The 22,455-nt window shown below is 42.1% G+C and overlaps 1 protein-coding gene across 4 annotated transcripts in view; it reads right to left on the bottom strand.

Annotated features, from left to right (window-relative positions):
* Nucleotides 1-1,769: 1,769 nt before the first annotated feature.
* Nucleotides 1,770-22,455, bottom strand: part of DCTN5 (dynactin subunit 5) — a 28,849-nt gene continuing 8,163 nt past the window's right edge. The window contains exons 3-7 of one of the 4 annotated variants that reach the window (XR_002003145.4): nt 13,009-13,127; nt 10,350-10,461; nt 5,905-6,007; nt 4,060-4,586; nt 1,770-2,189 (exon numbers count right to left, since the gene is read on the bottom strand). Coding sequence is in view for 3 of the 4 variants with exons in the window: in XM_004057357.5 (XP_004057405.2) it covers nt 4,489-4,586; nt 5,905-6,007; nt 10,350-10,461; nt 13,009-13,127 (432 nt within the window). In the remaining variant the exon portion in view is untranslated. Of the gene's footprint in view, nt 4,617-5,904; nt 6,008-10,349; nt 10,462-13,008; nt 13,128-20,675; nt 20,930-22,455 lie in introns of those variants that run through there. The other 3 variants (XM_004057357.5, XM_055365506.2, XM_004057358.5) reach the window with 3 other exon arrangements.

Below are 22,455 nucleotides of genomic sequence, written 5' to 3'. Positions count from 1 at the left end.
GCCAAGTAACAGCTGGCCTTGATTCCAGCTCAGCCATTTATTAGATGTGTGGCATTGGGCAAATTTACTTAACCTCTCTGAATATCAGTTTCCTCTGCTGTAAAACAGGCTGTGAAACTCTCACTTTTTTGACAGTTGGGAGGATTAAATGTTTGCACCCCATAGATACAAAACAAGGAAGGGTGATTTCTCCATCTCTTCTTTGTGGCGGACTGATTATAAAGGGCAAGATGTTTTAAATTTTATTTTAAATTTTAAAAATATGTAAGAATGCTATGCCTTATACTCTAAGGGGTTTTGCTCAAGGTGTATCACTTCCTAATAAAAGTAGGTATAACTGCCACTTATTGAGTGCTCACCCTGAGCCAGTACTTATGCTTTACATGTATAAATGCATTTCAATCATCATAATACCCTATCCAACTTCCCCATTTTATGGATGAGAAACCTGAGGTTCCACGAAGTAAGATAACATGCTCAAAGTCACAAGGCTAGCCAATGGCAGGCTGGGATTTGATCAGCCTGACTCTAGCACTTACACTCCTCACCACTATGATGGCTCTCAAAATGGGCCCCTCAGACCCTCTCTGTATTTTGACTCTTTGGCTTTCTCCCTCACTAAGCTGTGAGATCCCTATGAGAAAGAACTGGCTCCATCTTAGTCTCCACTGTATCCCCAGGACCTAGGAAGTGCTTGGCACCTAGTAGTGGCTTGGAAAGCACTTGTCAAATGAATAAATGAGTGATGGTGTCTCTCTTCTCTGTGCAGCATATGGTGAGGGGCCCACCTTCTTACCCCTAAATGGAAGCAAGCACATATTCTACTAAAAGCACAAGCCCATTGCTGGGGGGCTCTAGAAGTGTTTCAGTTATCATGTACTTATGGGAACTGTAGAAGTTGGCAAGACATTTCGCTGAGACCAGTTCTGAAAAAACCAGGCCTTCGGACACGCTGTCCCAACACTGCCAGTATAATTTCAGGGGACTTGCAGCTCCATGGAAGCTAACCCCCAGGAGACCAGCCAGCTGGATTTGACTACCTATAGTCACCATCCAGGTTGTCAGATGCCAATTTTTTTTCAGGAGAACAGCTGAGGCTAGCCAGAATATGGCTGGGCAGCACCCTCTAGGCTCTCACTGGATAGAACAGGATACAGAGAAAGGCCTTCCTAGCCACCAAGACCTCTTCCTTATAGCTGAGAAACTTCCAAGGATATGTTAACTATGAACAATGTTGTCTGATTAATTTCAAGTCTGCCAGATGTGTCAGTGACTAAGAAAGGAACTGTGGCCTCAGATCCTGAGTGAAATGGTTCATGCAGAAGTGACTAATACAGAAGCCACCACCCCAACCCCAAATAACCACAAGGGCTCTGTGCAGCCATATAAAACAGAATCAGTCAACAGGAGGCTCACAAGACAATCATTCACCTTTGTTCCCTGCACCAGGTATCCTGAAATCTGAGACTTATCTTGAGCTGGGGTAAGGTCTGAGGCATGCTGGCAGGGTGTAGAGGGTTGGGGGTGAGGGTGGTCACATCCAGGCAATCATTCTATTAAGGATGGGCTAGATGACCCACAGACTCAGGCCTGACTCCTCAGGAGCTCACAATAGGGGTTCAGACAAGAACACAGGTACATAACTGAAACTCTATTGATAAGGGTGCCTCGGTAAGGTGCTATGGGAACCATAAGGATGCAGTTCCATGGCCCAGTCAGCTCATCTGGGGAAAAATAATAAAACAAAAAGGAAGCAGTTCCAGACAGAAGACCATCTCCAAATGGTTCTTTATTGAACACCCACTTTGGCTAGGCAATATCCTCCCCCTACCCTCTAATCCAGGCTCAGGTACCCCCAATGGAGTATCCTCAGAAGGCACCTCCCAAGACCAGGAGTAATGAGAGATTGGGCAGAGGGTAAGGGACAGCAGGGAGACGGAGGAAAATGAAGACACCAGGGAAAGAGGAGAGGCCTGAACTGGACAGCTGATGCTTTGTCCTGCCCAGCACCCATTCGTCCCTTCTTCAGGTAATATCATCTGCCACCACAACCACCAGCACCAACTCTCAGTCTCTGTGGGTACATGCCAGGCCTGTCCATTTGGTGTATTCCATCTTCCTGGCCACAATGATGACTTGAGGCTGGATACCTTCCTCGTCTGGACCAATGAGAACCAAATCCAGCAGTTCTGTCAGCAAAGGGGAGCTCTTTTTATCAATAACTGGTGCTGTGGGGCCACACCGTGAAGCCCAAGAATAAAGCCAACTCAAATGAAAGCAGAGCTGAGAGCCAAAGAGACAGATCCCTGTTTGGAGTCCTGGGATGCAGCCTGAAGCCCAATCTAGCCCATCCTTTTCAGCTACGTGAGCCATTAAATTCCCTCTGCCCCAAGTGAACTGGAAAGAGTCCCAACCAAGGTCCTTCCCATCTGGTTGTTCTTCTGGAAGTATTTTGAGGACAAGGAGATTTTCTTCTCTAGGGTTATAAAAGTAATTGTGTGGTGACAGGCTGTTCCTAGGTCCCTGGGGTGAGAGCCACCATGGAGACAAGAGTCCAGCTTGCCTTTCCTAGGATACACACTCACGACTGTCAACACATCTTCGAATACATCAGCACATAATTATAAACTCTGATTGTTTGTAGTAGCTATTGTTTTTGTCTTCCCACCACCTTGTTTTGGATGAAGAAAAGGTCATGACCCAGACTGGATTAATCATGTGGCCAAACACGCATGGCCACAGTGACTGATCCAAGAGGACATGGAACTCACAACAAACCATTGAGAACTTTGGGAGTTTCCAAATTAGAACTGGAAGGGAAGAAACCTTTCATTCAGGGCCCCCAAGCTAGGAGGATGCAGGTCTGGAGCTATCAGCTGCCATGGCTCCAAATGCACGGCGAAGGCTCATGTGCAGCAGGAGGAAAGGAAGCCAACAAAGAGGCCTGGTTGAGTCTGCTTGTTGTCTCCCAGTGGCCATTCTTCCCCCACTCCTTTTTACTAGCAGAATCTCCTTCCTCAGAGTTTTGGCTGCCCAAGTAGAAACTAAATTTACAGCCTCCTTTGTTGCTAACTGTGGCCACATGGCAAGACAGTAGGAACCTGGGTGCCTGATGACATTATGGACCAGCCCCTTGCCTGGCCTGGACCAGCTGACTATCACTGCACTGTTATGAGAGAGAGAAATAAACTTCCATCTTGTCGAAGCTATGTATTTTGGTGGTTTTATGTATAAACATTTTAAAAATAACAAACTAGAAAGGAGTTCTAGATGGAACTAGTGGCAATGATTACATACAGCTGTTTTGTTTTGCAAACCCCACAACTGGATATTAAGTCAGGATAGCTCCTGCTAAATTCTAATCTCAAGGCTGAACTGTTCTGCCCTATTCACTTACAGATCAGAGCATTAGGCAAGGACAACCTTCTTAGCCCCTCACTTCTGAATCTTCCTTCTAAGCTAAGAGGTCAGAGCAGAACCAGGAAATGTTGTGCTATTTGGCCAGAAGGAGATGGTAAGAACAGCCCTAGTAACTTCATTTACTCCTGAGGCTCTGTGCCCACAAACTGATTCTAAGAGCCCTTCCTGTACATATGCGAATGAGCTCTAAGTACAGACATTTTGGTGTGAATTGTGGAGTTTATGGCAAATACAGGGTAGGCTGAATGGTTCTAGGCCAGGAAGCAAGAGTTCACAAATGCGGTGTCTTCAATGAAATAAGGTAAGTACCTTGAAGCAAGGAGTAACTGCCTGACTAATGCATCCACATGAGAGACTCAAATCTAACACTTGGCAAAATTACAATCTGGGATACTGAGGTCCCCACTTTTAGTGAAAGCCAAAGGCCCTAGGTCAAAATGCTAAAAAGTCTTTTACTAACTATCCTAGGGCAGCTAAGGTCATTTTGGGAAGAAGAGAGAAATACTATTCACCCCTCCCTTCAAGTTTTAATAGCCAACAGGAATCTGGGCTCTGAAAAGTCACAAACACCTTTCCCAAGATTATGAGCAACTGCAACAACTGGCCAAATGTGTTAGCAGCAGAAAAGCTGGGCATTACCTGTGTGAGAGGCGCTCAGCATGGGCAGTGAATGGCCGTGAGCAGCGCACCAGCTACATAGCCTCCACACCGGAAGGGTGCTGCTGCTCTGCAGGTCCGTTTCAGGCGGGATCCAGCCATCCACAGGACCAAGGGGCTGGAGCGTTGGGAACAGATGATTCTGTGTTCCACAGATAACGGTACAAAGTGACTGTTCATAGATAAGGTGTAAGCACAGCATTTGAAGACAGCTCCTCCAGATGGTCTGTCTGTTAGTGAATTCTTAAGCGCTTAGAGCCTTGAAGATTGAGAAATTCTAAAGAAATTTTTTAAAAGGAGGATGGTGGTAGATGTCAAAGACACAAGAGCTCTTTGTAGGTGCTGACTGGCTCACTTTGTCCCCAGGTTCATCTTAGAGCTCAAGCAGATTCAAGACATGAGGCAGAGATGCTAGACTTGTGTCAGGGGCAAAAACTTCTGGTAGTAGCTCTTGGTGACGTCAATCATCAGCTCCTGAGTGCACTCCGGGAGCTCCCCTGAGAAGAGTCCTGGGGAAAGAAAGACCCAGCTCTAAGGAGCTTGAAGAAGTTACAAGAGGTTAAGATATTTCTCTGGCAATATCCTTCTCACCTCAATCAGATGCATGTCTGACAATCACTTAAACAATCGCTGAGGCTGTTCTGGTCCAGCGCTTGCTAAGAACAGCTAAACTTTTTCACAGCAGGACCCCAATATGGAGAAATTACTAAACAAAAGTCTCTCCTTCCTCCTCTGCAAAAGCAGAGATGCATGACACGGTAGAATGGCCAAATGCCTCCCCAAAGAATCTGAGTGATGATTTTGTTCATCTTAGAAACTCAGATTCAATGATCTGAGAGATGAGATTTATTTTTTAATTGGAAAAACAATTAAACCACTCAGTGGTAGGTATCATATACTGTCAAATCTCTCTGTTCATATTATTTTCCATCTGTGAATTTATGACGTGCCTCTGTATATGCTACATGATTTCAGCTGTGTAAAACAACATGGAGAAGAAGATACTGTCTTGGGGTAGGGCTAAGGAAATGTGAGGTTTTCTCCTTCCTTCTGCTTTTCAGTGTTTTCCAAGTTTTCTGAGAGAAGTATGTATCACTTTCGTTTCCTCAAGTTTTATAATTTGGAACTCCAGGCTCCTGATGGGCTTTACTTGTGAGCATTCTATCAGCCAAGGTCCAGAGATAATGTATTAATATTTGCCCCTCTCCGGTATCCCCAGGGTATTGCTGGTCTTAGACCATGGTTTATGCTAACTTTTCAGTCTGGGAATTCCTGGGCCATGTGGAATGTACAAATTAAACCCATGACCAATGTGAGGGTAAGCCCAGTACTAAAATTCTCTAGACAGACTTTTTCTACCCAGAGTCCAGGCCAGGCAAGAAATGCTTTCTTGTACATTCCCTGTGTTGGCAGCAGATTTGTTTTACATCGACTTTTCCTTGAGAGGGAATCCTTTAAGAGTATTTGAGGATCTCTCTGCCATGTGTGGATCCAAGGCTTTATTTCCATCCCGACATGAGTATCACCCCTCAAATCACTCTATTATGAAGACAGCATTAACCCGTGCAATCTCACAGCTTGGACTTAGTTTCCTCTTTGTGTTTGGCCCTTCATAATTTCCTTATTTTCTGGTGAACCCAATTATGCATTTAAACAGATGCTTGTTATATGTTAGGTAGCATTTCTAGGTACTTTGTACAGGTGAATTTCTAAGTTAGCTCTATCAATATATTGCCAGAGATAGGAATTGTAAGCATTACTTTTGTGATGGAAAATACAATTGAGTTTTAGGAAGTTAAAATAAAATTAATCAACACCCAAGGTTACCTGGGCAGCCTGAGAAGACAGTGAATGGTGGAACCACAGTTTCTGGAGGTAATACTGTGTTGTCAAGAATTTTGCAGCAGTCTTTCAACACACATCGGCGCCCCTGAAATTAAAATCTTGTTAATAGGAAATGGATCAGTCTACTGTGTGAAAGGCTCCTTTCTATTTTCCCCATTCATGATACCATGTAATAGCCAGGGACGGTGACAAGAGGGTTGGTTGCAACTTCCTGCTTCAGGTGGTACCTGACGAGAAGGAGGCAGCAAGGTTGTGAGAGTGTGTGTTTGTGTACATTTCGGGGGGAAGGCTGTATGCTAGAGGCAGGACAAACTGTCTCAGGCATTACAGACTGAATTTCAGTCTTCCATGAGCTCTGTTGAATTTTCCTTTGATTTAGTGGACATTTGTGCTTTTGCTTGTCCAGCATCCATTCCCCTTTCTTCTGGTAACAGAACCTGTATTTTCCTCAGTAACCCTCCCATCCCCATCTCATCCATGTGCTTCACCCCCCAGCCCACATACCAAACCCCAAGCCTGGAAACAATAACAGGTCAGCAGATGACCCCAATTAGTCTGATGGACCCCAACCTCAAGGCTTTTGCTGGGACTGCTGGGGAAAGCAGCACTTCCCACTGGGGTTTCCAGAGGATAGGCTGGAGGACTGGAATAGGCATCTTATTTCCATGAAGGAAGAACCTGCCTGGGAGTGAACCTCCCAGAGGAAAGCAGCACAGAGATGGAGACTAATTCTTACAACATGGGCTGAACGCCTGGAGCCATTTGGCTGTGACATTAAGATCTACTCCTGTACTCTTGGTTTATATTCACCACCCATTCCACTCCACACCCACCAGCTTAACGTTGGTTGGTTGGTTTGCTCTTTTGTCAATTCAAACTGGAAAAATCCTGAAAAATTAATCTGGATATGAAACTATTAGTTCATTTGTTCTCCCACTGGTGAGTGATAGTCATGTAGATGTTTGAACCTCATCCCTGACTTTAACCACTGTCACCACTTTTCAATTCTGCCATGATCCACGGCGTTCACAGAGCAAGAAATAAGGTCTGAGAGACTCATCTGTTTCATGGGGCTTCTGTATACAGTTTACAGCTGTATCTTAGACTCCTTGCTGAGGAAATGAAAGTTTTGATCATTTTGACTGCATTTACATCAGGGCCTGTTAGTTCACTGGTATCCTGGCTAGACAATCAGAAAATATACCTGACTGAGAATGTGGAAATCTTTACAAATACCAGGACAATGCTAACCAGTCCAGACCTCAGATTTTAGCAAAGAACATGATTGATTTGCTTGTTTAAATTTTTCCCCATTATTAAACACTTAAATCATATGTTTTTCTAGGAAAAGGTAGATTGCTAAATGAACTTCTTATGAAAGCATGTGAATTTCCTAAGTGGCTCTGAATTTCCCAAGTGGCTGATCTCTCTCCAGCTAGGTGGATAACAGCTATGAGAATACTCAGCAACATCTTTAGCTCAAAAGTACATTATGACTATAGTTCTTCGTTCTTCCTTGTAAAGTTATCTTCCATGGGTTACCTGCTAGTGGCAATTTCAAAAATATGGCAACTATCTTTCCTGGTGACCTCAAATTAACATAAACCCTAAGAATTCCTGTCATGACTAAGCTCCTACTAACTCAGACTAAGTTCATGAGGTAGTGAGTAAAAGGACACCCAATGTGCTACATAAGGCATGATATAGTCCCATGGAGGGATCCACAGACAAAGGGCCCTGGAAAAGAAGACTAGTTGATGGGATACTTTCACTGTGTATACCAGCCACCATGCAGCCTGAAGGCACCTGCTCTGTCCACTGGTTGGCCATTTTGCCCACTTAGAGAAATAATACTTAACTGGGTTTCAGAAGCTGTCTGGGAAGACTGATCAATCAAATTAAACATTTAAAATGTAGGTATTTCTTAGGCATGAATGAACTGGTAATAGCTGAGGAGGTAAAAGCTGAAACTTCTTTTTTTTTTGGTGGGGGGGGACAGAGTCTCACTCTGTTGCCCAGGCTGGAGTGCAGTGGTGCGACCTCGGCTCACTGCAACCTCCACCTCCTGGGTTCAAGTGATTCTCCTGTTTCAGCCTCCCAAGTAGCTGGGATTACAGGCATGTGCCACCATGCCCAGTTAATTTTTTTGTATTTTTAGTAGAGACGGGGTTTCACCATGTTGGCCAGGCTGGTCTTAAACTCCTGGCCTCAAATGATCCTCCTGCCTCGGCCTCCCAAAGTGCTGGGATTACAGGCATGAGCCACTGCGCCTGGCCTGAAACTACTTCTTTATTCTTCCCTAGAGAGCTTTCCAAGGAGTTAACAACTGCAGCCGTGCTGCTAATACTACAGCTACCTATATATCCTGTGCAAGTAAGTTAGCATCTTGGAGCCTTGGTTTCCTCATCTGTGAAACAGGATGGAAAACCAAATCTGCAGGGAGGTTGTCAAGAATAGAGAGAATAAATGTAAAACTCATAGTACAGTAACAGTGCCTATAAATATTGCTTGTTAAGCTTTTCCTTCAGGCATCTGAGCAATTCTGATGAACACCTACATCTTCACATATCCAAATGGAAATTAAGACTATCACATGGGATGTTATAGGAAGGAGCTATGTGTCATGGGGACGGCTGGACTAAAAGAGTTACTTCCAGTGCTGAGATTCTAGAATTCTAAAAGAATCTCTCCTGAGATTGAGTATTTGTCAAGGCTCAGTGAGTACCGCCAATATGGAACAATGACTATATCATGAAGTGATGTATTAAAAAGTGGCATAAAAACAAGAGCACCTGACAATAGGATTAGAATTTCCTAAGCACTGGGAATATAATTTGGGTTTAACCTTTCAGACATTTCGCTCTGAGGATAAACGACAGGGTTATACGACTAGGCTACTGGGGTGATATCTTCACTTTGCTAAGGAAAATATCAGAAACCCCCAGCTGGAAGACTAGCTTTTGTCAAGTAATTAGGGTGAGGGGAGAGGATGAACTTTACTAACTTTCCCCTTGTCCCAAAGACTTTCTGTCCACCTTTGCTGTACCCTCATAGCTCCTGGAATGTGAACTGTTTGGTTTCTGCAAGTTTTTTGATATTTCAGGGTCTGAGTCTTATCCAGGGCAGAGAGCTGGCTCCATATTAACGGGAATGGTCATTAAAGAAACAGAGTCTTGGCTTTTCCTAGAATCTAGTCTGGAGTACAAATCTAAAATGCAGAAAACACTTTCCCTAAACATGGTTCTCATAAATCCCAACTGAAATCAAGCTCATCATCTAAGAAATCACAGGAAATCCAACCTTGTTAAGCCTTGGTTGGGTTAAATCAACCTATTCCTAGGCTCCAATGGACCAGAGTCCTACAGATTCTGCTGAGCAAGGGGCCCGCTTGCACCCTGAATTACATGTAAATGCCCTTTGATGACTTGAACCCTTCCTTACGCATGTGAATCTCTTTCCTGAAATGCCTGTCTTCCCCCGGTTTCAACTCACCCTTCAGATTTCCTTACTCCCATTAGACTGTAAGCTCCGTGAAGTAAGGCAATAAGTAGGCCATATAGCAGCATGGCTAATAACCATATTGCCTGGGTTTAAATCCCAGGTCTACTGCTTTCTAGCCCTGTCAAATCCCTTAACTTTTGGGTTTTTTTTTTTTTTAAGAGAAAGGGTCTTGCTTTGTTGCCCAGGCTGGTCTTGAACTCCTGGGCTCAAGGGACCCTCCTGCCTTGGCCTCGCAAAGTGCTGGGATTACAGGCGACAGTCATCACACCTGGCCCCAAATCCCTTAATATTTAAGGTCCTCAGTCTTCTCATCTGCAAATAGGGATAACATCTAACACATTTGAATGGTTGTAAGGATTAAATGAAATCATCAAAGGAAAGAGTTTAACATCATATAGAGGAGACTTGATAAACGCTTGCCCGTATTAATGTCTAGAAAATATTCCAAATCTTTTTATTTATTTATTTATTTATTTATTTATTTATTTATAAGACAGTGTCTCGCTTTGTTGCCCAGACTGGAAAGCAGTGGTGCAATCTTGGCTCACTGCAACCTCCGCCTCCTGGGTTCAAGTGATTTTCCTGCCTCAGCCTCCCGAGTAGCTGGGACTACAGGCATGCGCCACCATGCACAGCTAATTTTTGTATTTTTGTAGAGACAGGGTTTTGCCATGTTGGCCAGACTGGTCTCAAACTCCTGACCTCAAGTGATCCGCCCGCTTCAACCTCCCAAAAAGCTGGGATTACAGGCATGAGCCACCGCACCCAGCTGAAAAAATTCCATATCTGTCAAGAAAAATCCAACTCTGGGAAGACTGGAAACCATTGCTACCCTGCTTAGTCACAGAAACAGGGTCCCACCGAAGTGAGGGATGGGAGCTGAAGGGAAAGTGAGGCTGCTTTGCCAGCCAAGTCATCATACTCACAATCACACAGTTCTTCCCAACATGAACATAGGAACCAATCTGAGCTGCGTTGACCACACAATCTTCCTCTATAAAGACATGGTCTCCAATATGTAAAGGAAAGAATGCAACACTAGAAGAGGAAAAGAAGATGAACACAGAAAGGTCAAGATGATGTACTTTGGGTCAAGGTTTATAGAACTACAGATCATAATCTGAACTTTATCATCTTAGCAAGACTGTTCCCAGCAAGGAAAGAAACCTCAGGCTAGAAAAATTATACAATATTGAAGAAAATGAATATGATTACTAGTTCAAAATTGCAACAGTACACCAAAGAAATATGCAAGGAAAAACCAAGGCAGGAGGGGCAAGATCTTCAAAGCTAAAAGAGCAGGTACCAAATAAAAATCAATGAACGTTTGTTCATTCCCACTTCCTTTGAAAATGCTCACAGATCACATTTTTAGTAACCTGCCCTATAATGTTCCAGGGGATTGACAGTAGGCTCATGAGTTATAATTTCCACATTCAGCATTCTAAAAATTTATTCATTCACAGATTTCAGTGAGTGACTACTATGTGCCAGACTCAATGCTAGAAATTAGGGCTATAATAATGACAAAAGAGACAGAACACTGTCCACGAGCAGCTTGCAATCAAGAGAAGAAATGAGATTAAATAGTAAGTAGTGACAACTGTGATAAGGGCTACAGAAACACAATATCAAGTTATGAGCATATATAACAAGGAGACCTTACCTAGTCCATGGCTTTAGGAAAAACTTAATTGACTTTGAGTAGGAGTCAGCAGGCTTTCTCCAGATATCTGGCATCATTCCCATCCCGTTCTCTAGGGTTCCTCAAATGTCACTGACAGTGGTTCTGTGATCACATTTATATGTAATTTCTATACCTTGGTATGTAAAATATTTGGACTGGAATGAATATAAAGTGCTAGATGCTCACTAGAGAAAAGGGAAGTAGAAATGCGGAGAGAAGGGCAGTATAGAAGAATTTCAATTCTGTTCTATTCTGTCCAGAATATTTTTTCAGAGATGATACCTGTCCTCTACGAACCTATAATTTGTTTAAATCTTCCTTAACCACTAGTATTTTTGGTCTGTACCTCTTGTGCAGCAATGCATTCCCTGATCTCATCACAGTCTGTAGCAGTACTGACAGTTCTTTAATTTTAAATTTAAGATTCCAAGTTCGATAGTATTATCTGGTTCTGGTATGATATGCAGGTAGAAAAAAATCCACATTTAGCTTCTATTCACGTTTTGCTATTTACACTTTCATATTTTCAGCATTTCTCACATGTACTATTCCTATTTACACATCCCTTCATTCAGCAATAAACCCCTTGTTCACTCTTGGTGCTTTTCCTGTGCCATATCCAACCCAACAATGCTGTTAATCAACATCTCTAGTAGTGTATCAGTCACACCGTATAAAACCATAATAGGGTACCAGGAGGTTTTCTGGTTTTCCCCTAGTAGCCTTCAAAGCTAATCATGTGAATGTTTTATAATGATTCCCCGATCCAGTTCTTGTATGTCATGGAAAGCCTGGAATCCAACATCATTATTGGAAAGGTGGGATTATTTCTGCATGATATACTTCTGGGTATTATCATTAGTTTGAGTTAATTGCTCCCTCCTCTGTTCCTTCCTAACCATGGTCATACCTCTGTGACAGGTGTATCACATCATATAGTAGCTGTCATATGTCACTATCTGATTATGCTAATTGCTTCTACAACTAGACTTTGGGAATCTTGAAGCAGGAATTTTATTTTATCTATCTTTATATATTCTCAGCTTACAACCCAGCTGCAGGCATGAGGAAGGTGCTCAATAAATGCTTGCTGACTTATTGGATGAAATGCAGATGGGTGCCAGGAGGGCAATTAGCCAAGGAGGAGAGAAGCAAAGAGGCAAAGAGAATACTTTAGCACCATTATCAGCTATGGTGGTCAGTTTGCCTGCTCTGTTCCTGGCCTTTCTTGGACAGTCTTTATTCCCACTGAAGGATCAGTGGACCTGACTTGACTCTGCCCTTTGGGTCAAAGTCGTTCAGATCAGGGATACTTAAGGTGAGTCAATCAGATTCTCTCTCTCAGGAGTTTGGAAATAACACATAAGATCTCTAGTTGGTGTCTGCTGGAAGCCTAAATGGAGAAATGATATAAATTAGAGGCTGAGTCAGCAAGGTAGGCTCCATGAACAAATGGGGCAGGTATCTGTGAGAGAGAAAAGGCAAGTAGAAATGCAGAGAGAAGGGCAGTATAGAAGAAAAAATACAGTCTCAGATACAGAAAGGGATAGGTAGACAAAACAGTCTTGATTCCAGCTAGCTGTCCAATTCCAGGTTCCGGTCCCTTGTGAGGCCTGGCTTGCTCCTTTTCCTACTCTTAGGTTCCATTATATACGCCAGTCTGTTTGATCAGAAATCCTTTGCTTTTGCCAGTGTGTAAGCAGATTCTGTTTGTAGCAACCAATCATCAACCAGACTGAGACAACCACCAGCAGAGTTGTGTTCATTATGGTGAACTCTTACTCAGTGCTTCAAACAACAGGACAGACCTAGTCATTATACCACAACTCAACACATGGACCACACCACCAGTGGCAGCTTCTTGCCCAAGACTTGAACAAAGTAATTAAATTACATACCCTTTGCTGAATTTCTTGAATGGTGGCCTTATGACACTACGACTTTTCACAACACAATGACGTCCAACTCTTACATTTGCCAGATCCCCTCGGATAATACAGTCATTCATCACAATGGTCTGTAAGACGAAGCAAATTTTAAAAAATTAGCAACATAGCCTAAGACGTAACAAAAAAGGGTAGATAACGAGATACTGATTCTGAGTTATGTTACAATCCACTCTGACAGAATGTTTCAAATGTTCCACCAAAAGGAATAAATTGTAAGGTAAAAAGAGAACTGCCCTCATGACAGTGACTGCAGTTAGTGATGTTCCTAGTACATCACAAGCTTTGCCCTTAATCCCCCATGAATAGAACTCACTGAATGAGCACTTAGTGAGAACACCTATAGCAGATCTGGCTTATATGTCTCTTTAGATTTGCTCAGGTAAGTCCTCATGCCCCCCAAGCCTTGGCTGCTTGCTTACCAAGAGTTCTGGCTGCTTTACCTTTGTCTTCTTTCTTAACACTACACCTCCTCCAACTCCATGCTCCAAGAGGTGGACCCACTGGAGTTCTGGTTCATCTCCCAACCTCTGAACTCAGATTCTAAGTGCTACACTGCAGAGTGTAAGACGTGGCTTCCCCAGAAGTTGTTCCCCTGTAAGTCTGGGAGGATTAATGCCTTATACTTGGTAAAGAGTAGGCACCCTCAAAATGTCTGCTGAATAAATGAATGGGGTTAAAAAGTGCATATGCTGGAGTTGTAACTGGAAAAAGTAAGCAAGGGACATGCAAGTAGATTATGAGGAATTATGTATGCTAAGCACAGAAACTTAGACATTTTTCCTAGAGGATATAGAGTCAATAAAATATTTTATTTCATTAAAAAATTTTTTCTGGCCAGGTGCAGTAGCTTACGCCTGTAATCCCAACACTTTGGGAGGCGGAAGCAGGTGGATTGCCTGAGGTCAGGAGTTCAAGACCAGGCTGGCCAACATGGTGAAACCCCATCTCTACTAAAAATACAAAAATTAGCCGGACATGGTGGCAAGTACCTACAGTAATCCCAGCTACTCAGGAGGCTGAGGCAGGAGAATCGCTTGAACCTGGGAGGCGGAGGTTGCAGTGAGCCGAGATCACGCCATTGCACTCCAGCCTGGACGAAAAGAGTGAGATTTTGCCTCGGAAAAAAAAAAAAATTTTTTTTTTTTTTTTAAGACACAGGGTCTCACTCTGTTGCCCAGGCTGCAGTGCAGTGACACAATCATAGCTCACTGCAACCTTGAGCTCCTGGGCTCAAGGGATCCTCCCGCCTAAGCCTTCTGAGCAGCTGGGACTACAGGTGTGTGCCACCACATCCCACTAATTTTTAAATGTTTTGTAGAGATGGAGTCTCACTATGTTGCCCACGCTGGTCTTGAACCCCTAGGCTCATGCAATCAATCCTCCAACTTTGACCTCCCAAAGTGCTGCGATTGCAGGCATTAGACACTGCACTTGGCCCCAGTATTTTAAACAAAGGATTAACATACATAAATTTCCGTATTATTACTACTGCTCTGGAAGCACCCTGGCATCTGCATGGAGGATACAGGTGAGAGACCTGAGGAAAACTGACCCTTTAGATGACTACAATGGATCAAGGTAAAAATAGATAATTAGTCTTTTTTTTTTTTTTTTTTTTTTTTTGAGATGGAGTCTTGCTCTGTCACTCAGGCTGGAGTGCAGTGGCATGATCTTGGCTCACTGCAACCCCGCCTCCCAGGCTCAAGCAATTTTCCTGCCTCAGCCTCCCCAGTAGCTGGGATGACAGGCACCCACCACCATGCCTGGCTCATTTTTGTATTTTTAGTAGAGATAGGGTTTCACCATGTTGGCTAGGCTGGTCTTGAACTCCTGACCTCAAGTGATCCTCCCAAAGTGCTAGGATTATAGGCATGAGCCACTGAGCCCAGCCTATAATGGATCTTATCTAAAGCAATAACTGTACATATAGAAAGAAAAAATAAATAGTAAAAATATATAAATTAACAATAAAAGTAAATTAATCTGATTAAGCCTGTAGATTTAATGGCCAATTTCAAGGAAGGAGGGAGATAAGGACCCTATTAGGCAATTCCATATAGACATAATCAGCCAAATTCAGCAGCTGGAGAATTCAACTGTATAGTGATCCAGTTTCTGCAATATATAAATGGCATGGAGAGAAAAAAGGGTTGGGGAAAGAGAACTGTTACAGATTAAAAGAGACTTAAGAGACATATCAACCAAATACAATGGGTGCAGCATCATGTTTGGATTCTGCTTTGAACAAACGAACTGGAAAAAGATATCCTGAGACACTGGGAAGACTGAATATGGACTGAGCGTTAGATGGTATTAAGGAAGTACTGGAGTTTTTACAATATTAACATGATAACAGTGATACTCTACTCATTTTTGTTTGTTTATAGAGACAGGGTCTCGTTCTGTCACCCAGGCTGGAGTGCAGTGGCATGATCATGGCTCACTGTAACCTTGAACTCCTGGGCTCAAGAGATCCTTCTGCCTCAGCCTCCAAGTAGCTGGGACTACAGGTGCATGCCACTAGACCTGGCTAATTTTTCTCTTCATTTTTTGTAGAGACATGGTCTTGCTATGTTGCCCAGGCTGGTCACAAATGCCTGGCCTCAAGTAATTCTCTTACTTCAGCCTCCCAAGTGCTAGGATTCCAATTGCGAGCCACCATGCCCCACCTCTACTGAATTTTTAAGTCCTTAAGAATTAGTAAGACACACTGAAGTATTTGTAGGTGAAATAATATGACATTTGCAATTTGTTTTAAAATACCATCCAGCTGGGAATGGTGGCTCACATCTGTAATTCTAGTACTTTGGGAGGCTGATGCAGGAGGACTGCTTGAGCACAGGAGGGCGAGACCAGCCTGGGAAACATGGCAAAACCCTATCTTTACAAAAAATACAAAAATTAGCCAGATGTGGTGGTGTGCACCTGTAGTCCCAGCTACTCAGGAGTCTGAGGTGGGGGGATTGTCTGAGTATGCGGAGGTCAAGGCTGCGGTAAGCTGAGATCACAGCACTGCACTCCCACCTGGGTGACAGAGCAAGACTGTGCCTCAAAAAAAAAAAAAAAAAAAAAAAAAAAAATTAAGCAGGGCATGGTGGCACGTGCCTATAGTCCCAGCTACACCAGAGGCTGAGGCGGAAGGATCACCAAGAATCAAGGCTACAGTGAGCTATGATAGTGCCACTTGCTGCACTCCAGCCTGGGCAACAGAGTAAGACTCTGTCTCAGAAAAAGAAAAAATAAATAAGTAAGAATAAAAAACTCTAGCCTTCCCTACCCCACCCTAGTCAAACTAGGACTGAGTTTACAGGGTGAGTTTAGAGATGAAGCAAAAATGTCAGAATATTGCTAATTATGGAAGCTGGTAAATGAGTTTATGGGAATTCATTATATATCCTCTACTTTTGTACATGTCTTGAGAGTTCCATAATGATAATATTTAGCTATAAAAAGGAAAAAATAATAATCTGCTACTATATGCAACAAGATGGATACATCTCAAAAACATTATGCTGCGTGAAAAAAGCTTGACATAAAAGAGTATATGATTCTAACCCAGATATCCATGAATGGGCGAAAGGATAAAGAAAATGTGGTATATATCACTTCTTGGCCTTTTGGCTAAGATCAAGTGAAGAAAATGTAGTATATATACATAATGGAATATTATTCAGTCATAAAAAAGAACGAAATCCTGTCACTTGCAGCAACATGGATGAACTGGAGGTTACTATATTAAATGAAATAAGCCAAGCACAGAAAGACAAATATCACATGTTTTCACTCATATGTGGGCACTAAAAAAGTAGATTTCAAGACAGAGAGTAGACTGTTGGTTACCAAAGGCCAAGAAAGGTAGGAGGAAGGAAGAGGGGTTGATTAATGGGCACAAATATACAGCTTGATAGAAGAAATAAGACCTAGAATTTGATAGGTCAGTAGGGTGACTATAGTTTACAGTAATCTATTATGTATTTCAAAACAGCTAGAAGGAAATAATTTTTTTTAAACTTTTAAGTTCAGGGGTACAAGTGCAGGTTTGTTACACAGGTAAACTTGTGTCATGGAGGTTTGCTGTACACATTATTTCATCACCCAGGTATTAAGCCTAGTACCCATTATTTTTCCCGATCCTTTCCCTCCTGCACCCTCCCAGCTCCCCGCTCCCATAGGCCCCAGTGTGTGTTGTTCCCCTCTATGTGTCCATGTGTTCTCATCATTCAGCCTCCAGCTCCATCCATGTCCCTGCAAAAAATATGATCTCATTCTTTTTTATGGCTGCATTGTATTCCATGGTGTACCTGTACCACATTTTCTTTATCCAGTCTATCACTGATGAGCATTTAGGTTGATTCCATGTCTTTGCTATTGTGAACAGTGTTGCAATGAATATATGTGTGCACATGTCTTTATAATAGAATGATTTATATTCTTTTGGGTATATACCCAGTAATGGGATTGCTGGGTCAAATGGTATTTCTGTCTTTAGGTCTCTGAGGAATCACCACACTGTCTTCCACAATGGTTACACTCCCACTAACAGTATGTAAGTATTCCTTTTTCTTCACAACCTCACCAGCATCTGTTATTTTCTGACTTTTTAATAACAGCTATTCTGACTGGTGTGAGACGGTGTCTTGTGGTTTTGATTTGCACTTCTCTAATGATCAGTGATGTTGAGCTTTTTGTCATGATTATTGTATGTCTTCTTTTGAAAAGTGTCTGTTCATGTCCTTTGCCCACTTTTTAAATGGGGTTGTTTTCTACTTGTAAATTTGTTTAATTCCTTTAGATGCTGGATATTAGACCTTTGTCAGATGCATAGTTTGCAAAAATTTTCTCCCATTCTGTAGGATGTCTGTTTACTCTGTTAATAATTTCTTTTGCTGTGCAGAAGCGCTTTAGTTTAATCAGATCTCATTTGTCAACTTTCGCTTTGTTGCAGTTGCTTTTGGCATCTTCATCATGAAATCTTTGCCTGTGCCTATGTCCTGAATGGTACTGGTTAGGCTGTCTTCCAGGATTTTTACAGTTTTGGGTTTTATATTTAAGTCTTTAATCCATCTTGAGTTGATTTTTCTATATGGTATAAGGAAGGGGTCCAGTTTCAGTTTTCTCCATATGGCTAGCCAGTTATCCAAGCACCATTTATTGAATAGAGAATCCTTTCCTCATTGCTTGTTTTTGGCAGGTTTGATGAAGACGAGATAGTTGTAGGTGTGTGGTCTTATTTTTGGGTTTTCTATTCTGTTCTATTGTTCTGTGTCTGTTCTTGTACCAGCAACACGCTGTTTTGATTACTGTAGCCCTGTAGTAGTTTGAAGTCAGGTAGTGTGATACCTCCAACTTTGTTCTTTTTGCTCAAGATTGCCTTGGCTACTCTAGAAGGAAATAATTTGATTGTTTCTAGCATAAAGACAAACATTTAAGGTGATGAATATCCCAATTACACTGATTTTTTATTTTTTCATTTTTTGGGGGACAGGGTCTCACTCTGCCGCCCAGGCTGGAGTGCAGTGGTGCCATCACGGCTCACTGCAGCCTCGACCTCCCAGGCTCAAGTGATCTTCCCTGCTCAGCTTCCCAAGCAGCTGGGACCACAGGTGTGCACCACCAAGCCCAGCTAATTTTTTTTATTTGTAGAGATGGGGGTCTCCCTATGTTGCCCAGGCTGGTTTTGAAATCCTGGGCTCAAGAGATCTTCCCACCTTGGCCTCTGAAAGTGCTGGGATTATAGGTGTGGGCCACCACGTCCGGCCAAAACCAATCTTATCTTTATAAATTTTATAAATGTATTAAATTATCATGTGCCCCCAAAATATGTACATCTATTATATGTCAATGAAAAATTATTTTTAAAAAGGGCTTGTGATTCTAATTATATGAAACTTCAGAAAATGCAAAACTAATCTATATTAGTTTTATATTGGTGGTTGCCTGGGGCAAGGGTACGAGGGTAGAGGATTGACTGCAAAGGGGCACAAGGAAACTAGAGTAATAGAAATGTATTCTATATCTTGATTGTAGTAGTGGTTGCATAGATGTACCCATCAGTCAAAACTTGTCAAATTGCACACTCAAAATGGACACATTTATTGTATGCAAATTATACCTCAATAAAGATGATTGGTTTTAGGTCCATAATAAAATGTTTAAAAAGAAAAGAAGGAAGAGAATCTATATGACTTGGTGACTGTTCGGCTGTTGGGAGTTAAGACAAAGAGAATTTACAATAGGGTAAGCAATTATGAGGATTACCAATTAAATTTTGAAATGTTGAATTTGAGATAGCTACGGGATGATCAATAGGCAGTTGTAAATAAAGGTCTGAGGTCAAGGACAGAAGGTCAGGCTAGGGAGGTAGGTAGGGAACTCCTGATATATAGGTGAATTTAGATTTATCGCTAGCCTGAACACCTGACTCTGAAGAATACCAAAAAAGAAATAGACTCATACCTGGAAAAACTTACTCATCTCAACTGCATACGTATAGTCTACAAAACTTGTACTCATAAAAAAAGAACTTCCACATCTGCTGCTGATTATCAAGTATTACAGTTCTTTGGGTTTTCTTTTTTATTTTTTAGTTTTTGAGATGGAGTCTTACTCTGTTGCTCAGGCTGGGGCGCAGTGGTGTGATCTCAACTCACTACAACCTCCGCCTCCCAGGTTCAAGTGATTCTCTTGCCTCAGCCTCCTGAGTAGCTGGGATTACAGGTGCATGCCATCACACTAGGCTAATTTTTGTATTTTTAGTAGAGATGGGGTTTCACCATGATGGCCAGGCTGCTCTCAAACTCCTGACCTCAGGTAATCCGCCCGCCTCCGCCCGCCTTGGTCTCGCAAAGTGCTGGGATTACAGGCATGAGCCACCGTGCCCAGCCACTTTGGTTTTCAAAAGATGTACTCTTCAAGCTTAAAGAGATTATCTATTTCTAGCATGAACTTCCTCCATCTAAGAGTCTTAATTTACTTCAATTATTGTTTTCAGTTTCATGTTTCCACCTACAATCAGAGAAAATGGCTTCCTTTTCTTTTGGAGGAAAACAGAATTCCAAAAGTCCTGGGTATTTGGTGATGGTGGTTGTTTTATTGTGTTTTAAATAAGTACAACAAGCTTAATCTGGAAATAAAGAACATCCACATAAGTCTGTTTGTCAGCCTAAACTATACACCAACTAAAGAAGCAAACACACGCAAAGGAAGTAAATTGTATCACAGGTGGTCAGAGAAATTTAGGAAGATGGACTCAAATCTTGGTTTCCTATTTCACAAGGAGTAGTGCTGAGAAGAGAAGTCAGATTCAAAACAGAGGTAACAGGGTGTTAAAATGAAAGAAGGTGGCTGCCCTTCAGAGAAGCAAATGAAAGGAGGTGGCTGCCCTTCACAGAAGCAAAGCAAAGAGTTCACTGAACTCAACAATGGGCAAGGCAGAGATAGCAAAGTGGAGGTTGAAGGACTATACTTGCAAACCTGTATTGTTTGGCTCATGCAGCATTTTTATTATTTATTTCTTTTAATTTTTTTTAGCTATCTCCTACAGGAAGGACACGTGGCATTTTAACGAATCATTTAAAATTAAACATTACTATTTGAGTAGTGGAACATCTTGCATTTTAAAAAGTGAGATTTCCAGTTGCTTTTGAAAAACAATCAGAAGCTCTGGAAAGCTGATTGTTGCCACGTGGGCCTGTATTCCCACACAGTAACAACCAGCTTGGGCTTAGATTGGTCACATTCTCCAATTCACCAGGCCCCACCACTCCCTATTGTTCACACTCAGTCTTACTGACTCATCTGATCTCTTTCTATCCCTGCAGGCACTGTGACATCTGATATATGGGCTCAGGAAAACAGAAATGACAAAGTTCTGAAAGAGAAGGGATAGAAATACAAATGGATTGTTCATAATAGCAAAAAACTAGAAACAAAGTAACTTTCCACCAAGAGGAGGGTGGATAAGTGGAATTGTACACAGCAGTGAAAATGCACAGACGGGCCAGCCGGGTGCAGTGGCTCACGCCTGTAATCCCAGCACTTTGGGAGGCCAAAGTGGGCAATCACCTGAGGTCAGGAGTTCAAGACCATCCTGGCCAACATGGTGAAACCCGGTCTCTACTAAAAATACAAAAAAAAAAAAAAAAAAAAAATTAGCCAGGTGTGGTGGGAGGAAGAGGTGGTGTGTGGGGAGGGAGGGAGGCAGGAGAATCGCTTGAACCTGGAGGTTGCAGTGAGTCAAGATCGCACCATTACACTCCAGCCTGGGCAATAAGAGCAAAACTCCATCTTAAAAGAAAATAAAATAAAATGCACGGACCACAATGAATCTTAGAAATAAAAGCTGAGTACCTCCCAAAGCAGTCTACAGACTCAATGCAATCTTAACAAGATAACAATGAGATTCTTCACAAAAATAGAAAAAAGATCCTAAAATTCGCAGAGACTCTGAATAGCCAAAGTAATCCTGAACAGAAAGAACACAGCTGAAGGGGGCATCACACTGCCAGACTTAAAAATATACTGCAATGCTACAGTAATCAAAATAGCATAATACTGGCATTACAAAAAAGACACATAGGCCAATGGAACAGAATAGAACCTAGAAATTAATCCACATATCTATAGCCAGCTGATTTTTGACAAAGGTGATGAGAACATTCATCTGGAAAAGGACAATCTCTTCAATAAATGGTGCTGGGAAAATAGCATATCCATAAGCAGAAGTAGACCCCACACCTGTCACCATACACAAAAATCAACTCAAAATGAAATCTTTTTTTTTTTTTTTTTTTTTTTGAGACAGAGTCTCACTCTGTTGCCCAGGCTGGAGTGCAGTGGCACCATCTCGACTCACTACAACCTCTGCCTCCTGGGTTCAAGTGATTTTCATGCCTCAGCCTCCTGAGTAGCTGGGATTACAAGCATGCCACACCCAGCTAATTTTTTCTATTTTTAGTAAAGATGGGTTTTACCATGTTGGCCAGGCTGGTCTTGAACTCCTGCCCTCAAGTGATCCGCCCGCCTTGGCCTCCCGAAGAGCTGGGATTATAGGCGTGAGCCACTGCACCTGGTCTATAACTTAAAATGAATTAAAGACCTAAATGAAGGCCTAGGACTATAAACTACTAGAAGAAAACATAGGGGAAATGCTTAAAGACACTGGTCTTGGAAAAGATGAGTAAGATTTCAAAAGCAGAGACAACAAAAGGAAATAAACAAATGGGATTATATCAAACTAATATGATCCTGCACAGCATAGGAAACAATCAACAGACTGAAAATATGGCAGAACATATCTTCAAACTATTCTTCAAAGACAGAATATATTAATACAAGGAACTCAAACATCTCAACTGCAAAAAAACTCAATCTAATTTTTTAAATGGGCAAATGATT

This window comes from Gorilla gorilla, chromosome 18 (genome assembly GCF_029281585.2).
Source record: "Gorilla gorilla gorilla isolate KB3781 chromosome 18, NHGRI_mGorGor1-v2.1_pri, whole genome shotgun sequence".
Classification (NCBI taxonomy): Eukaryota; Metazoa; Chordata; class Mammalia; order Primates; family Hominidae; genus Gorilla; species Gorilla gorilla.
This window is presented reverse-complemented; position numbering and strand designations above follow the sequence as displayed.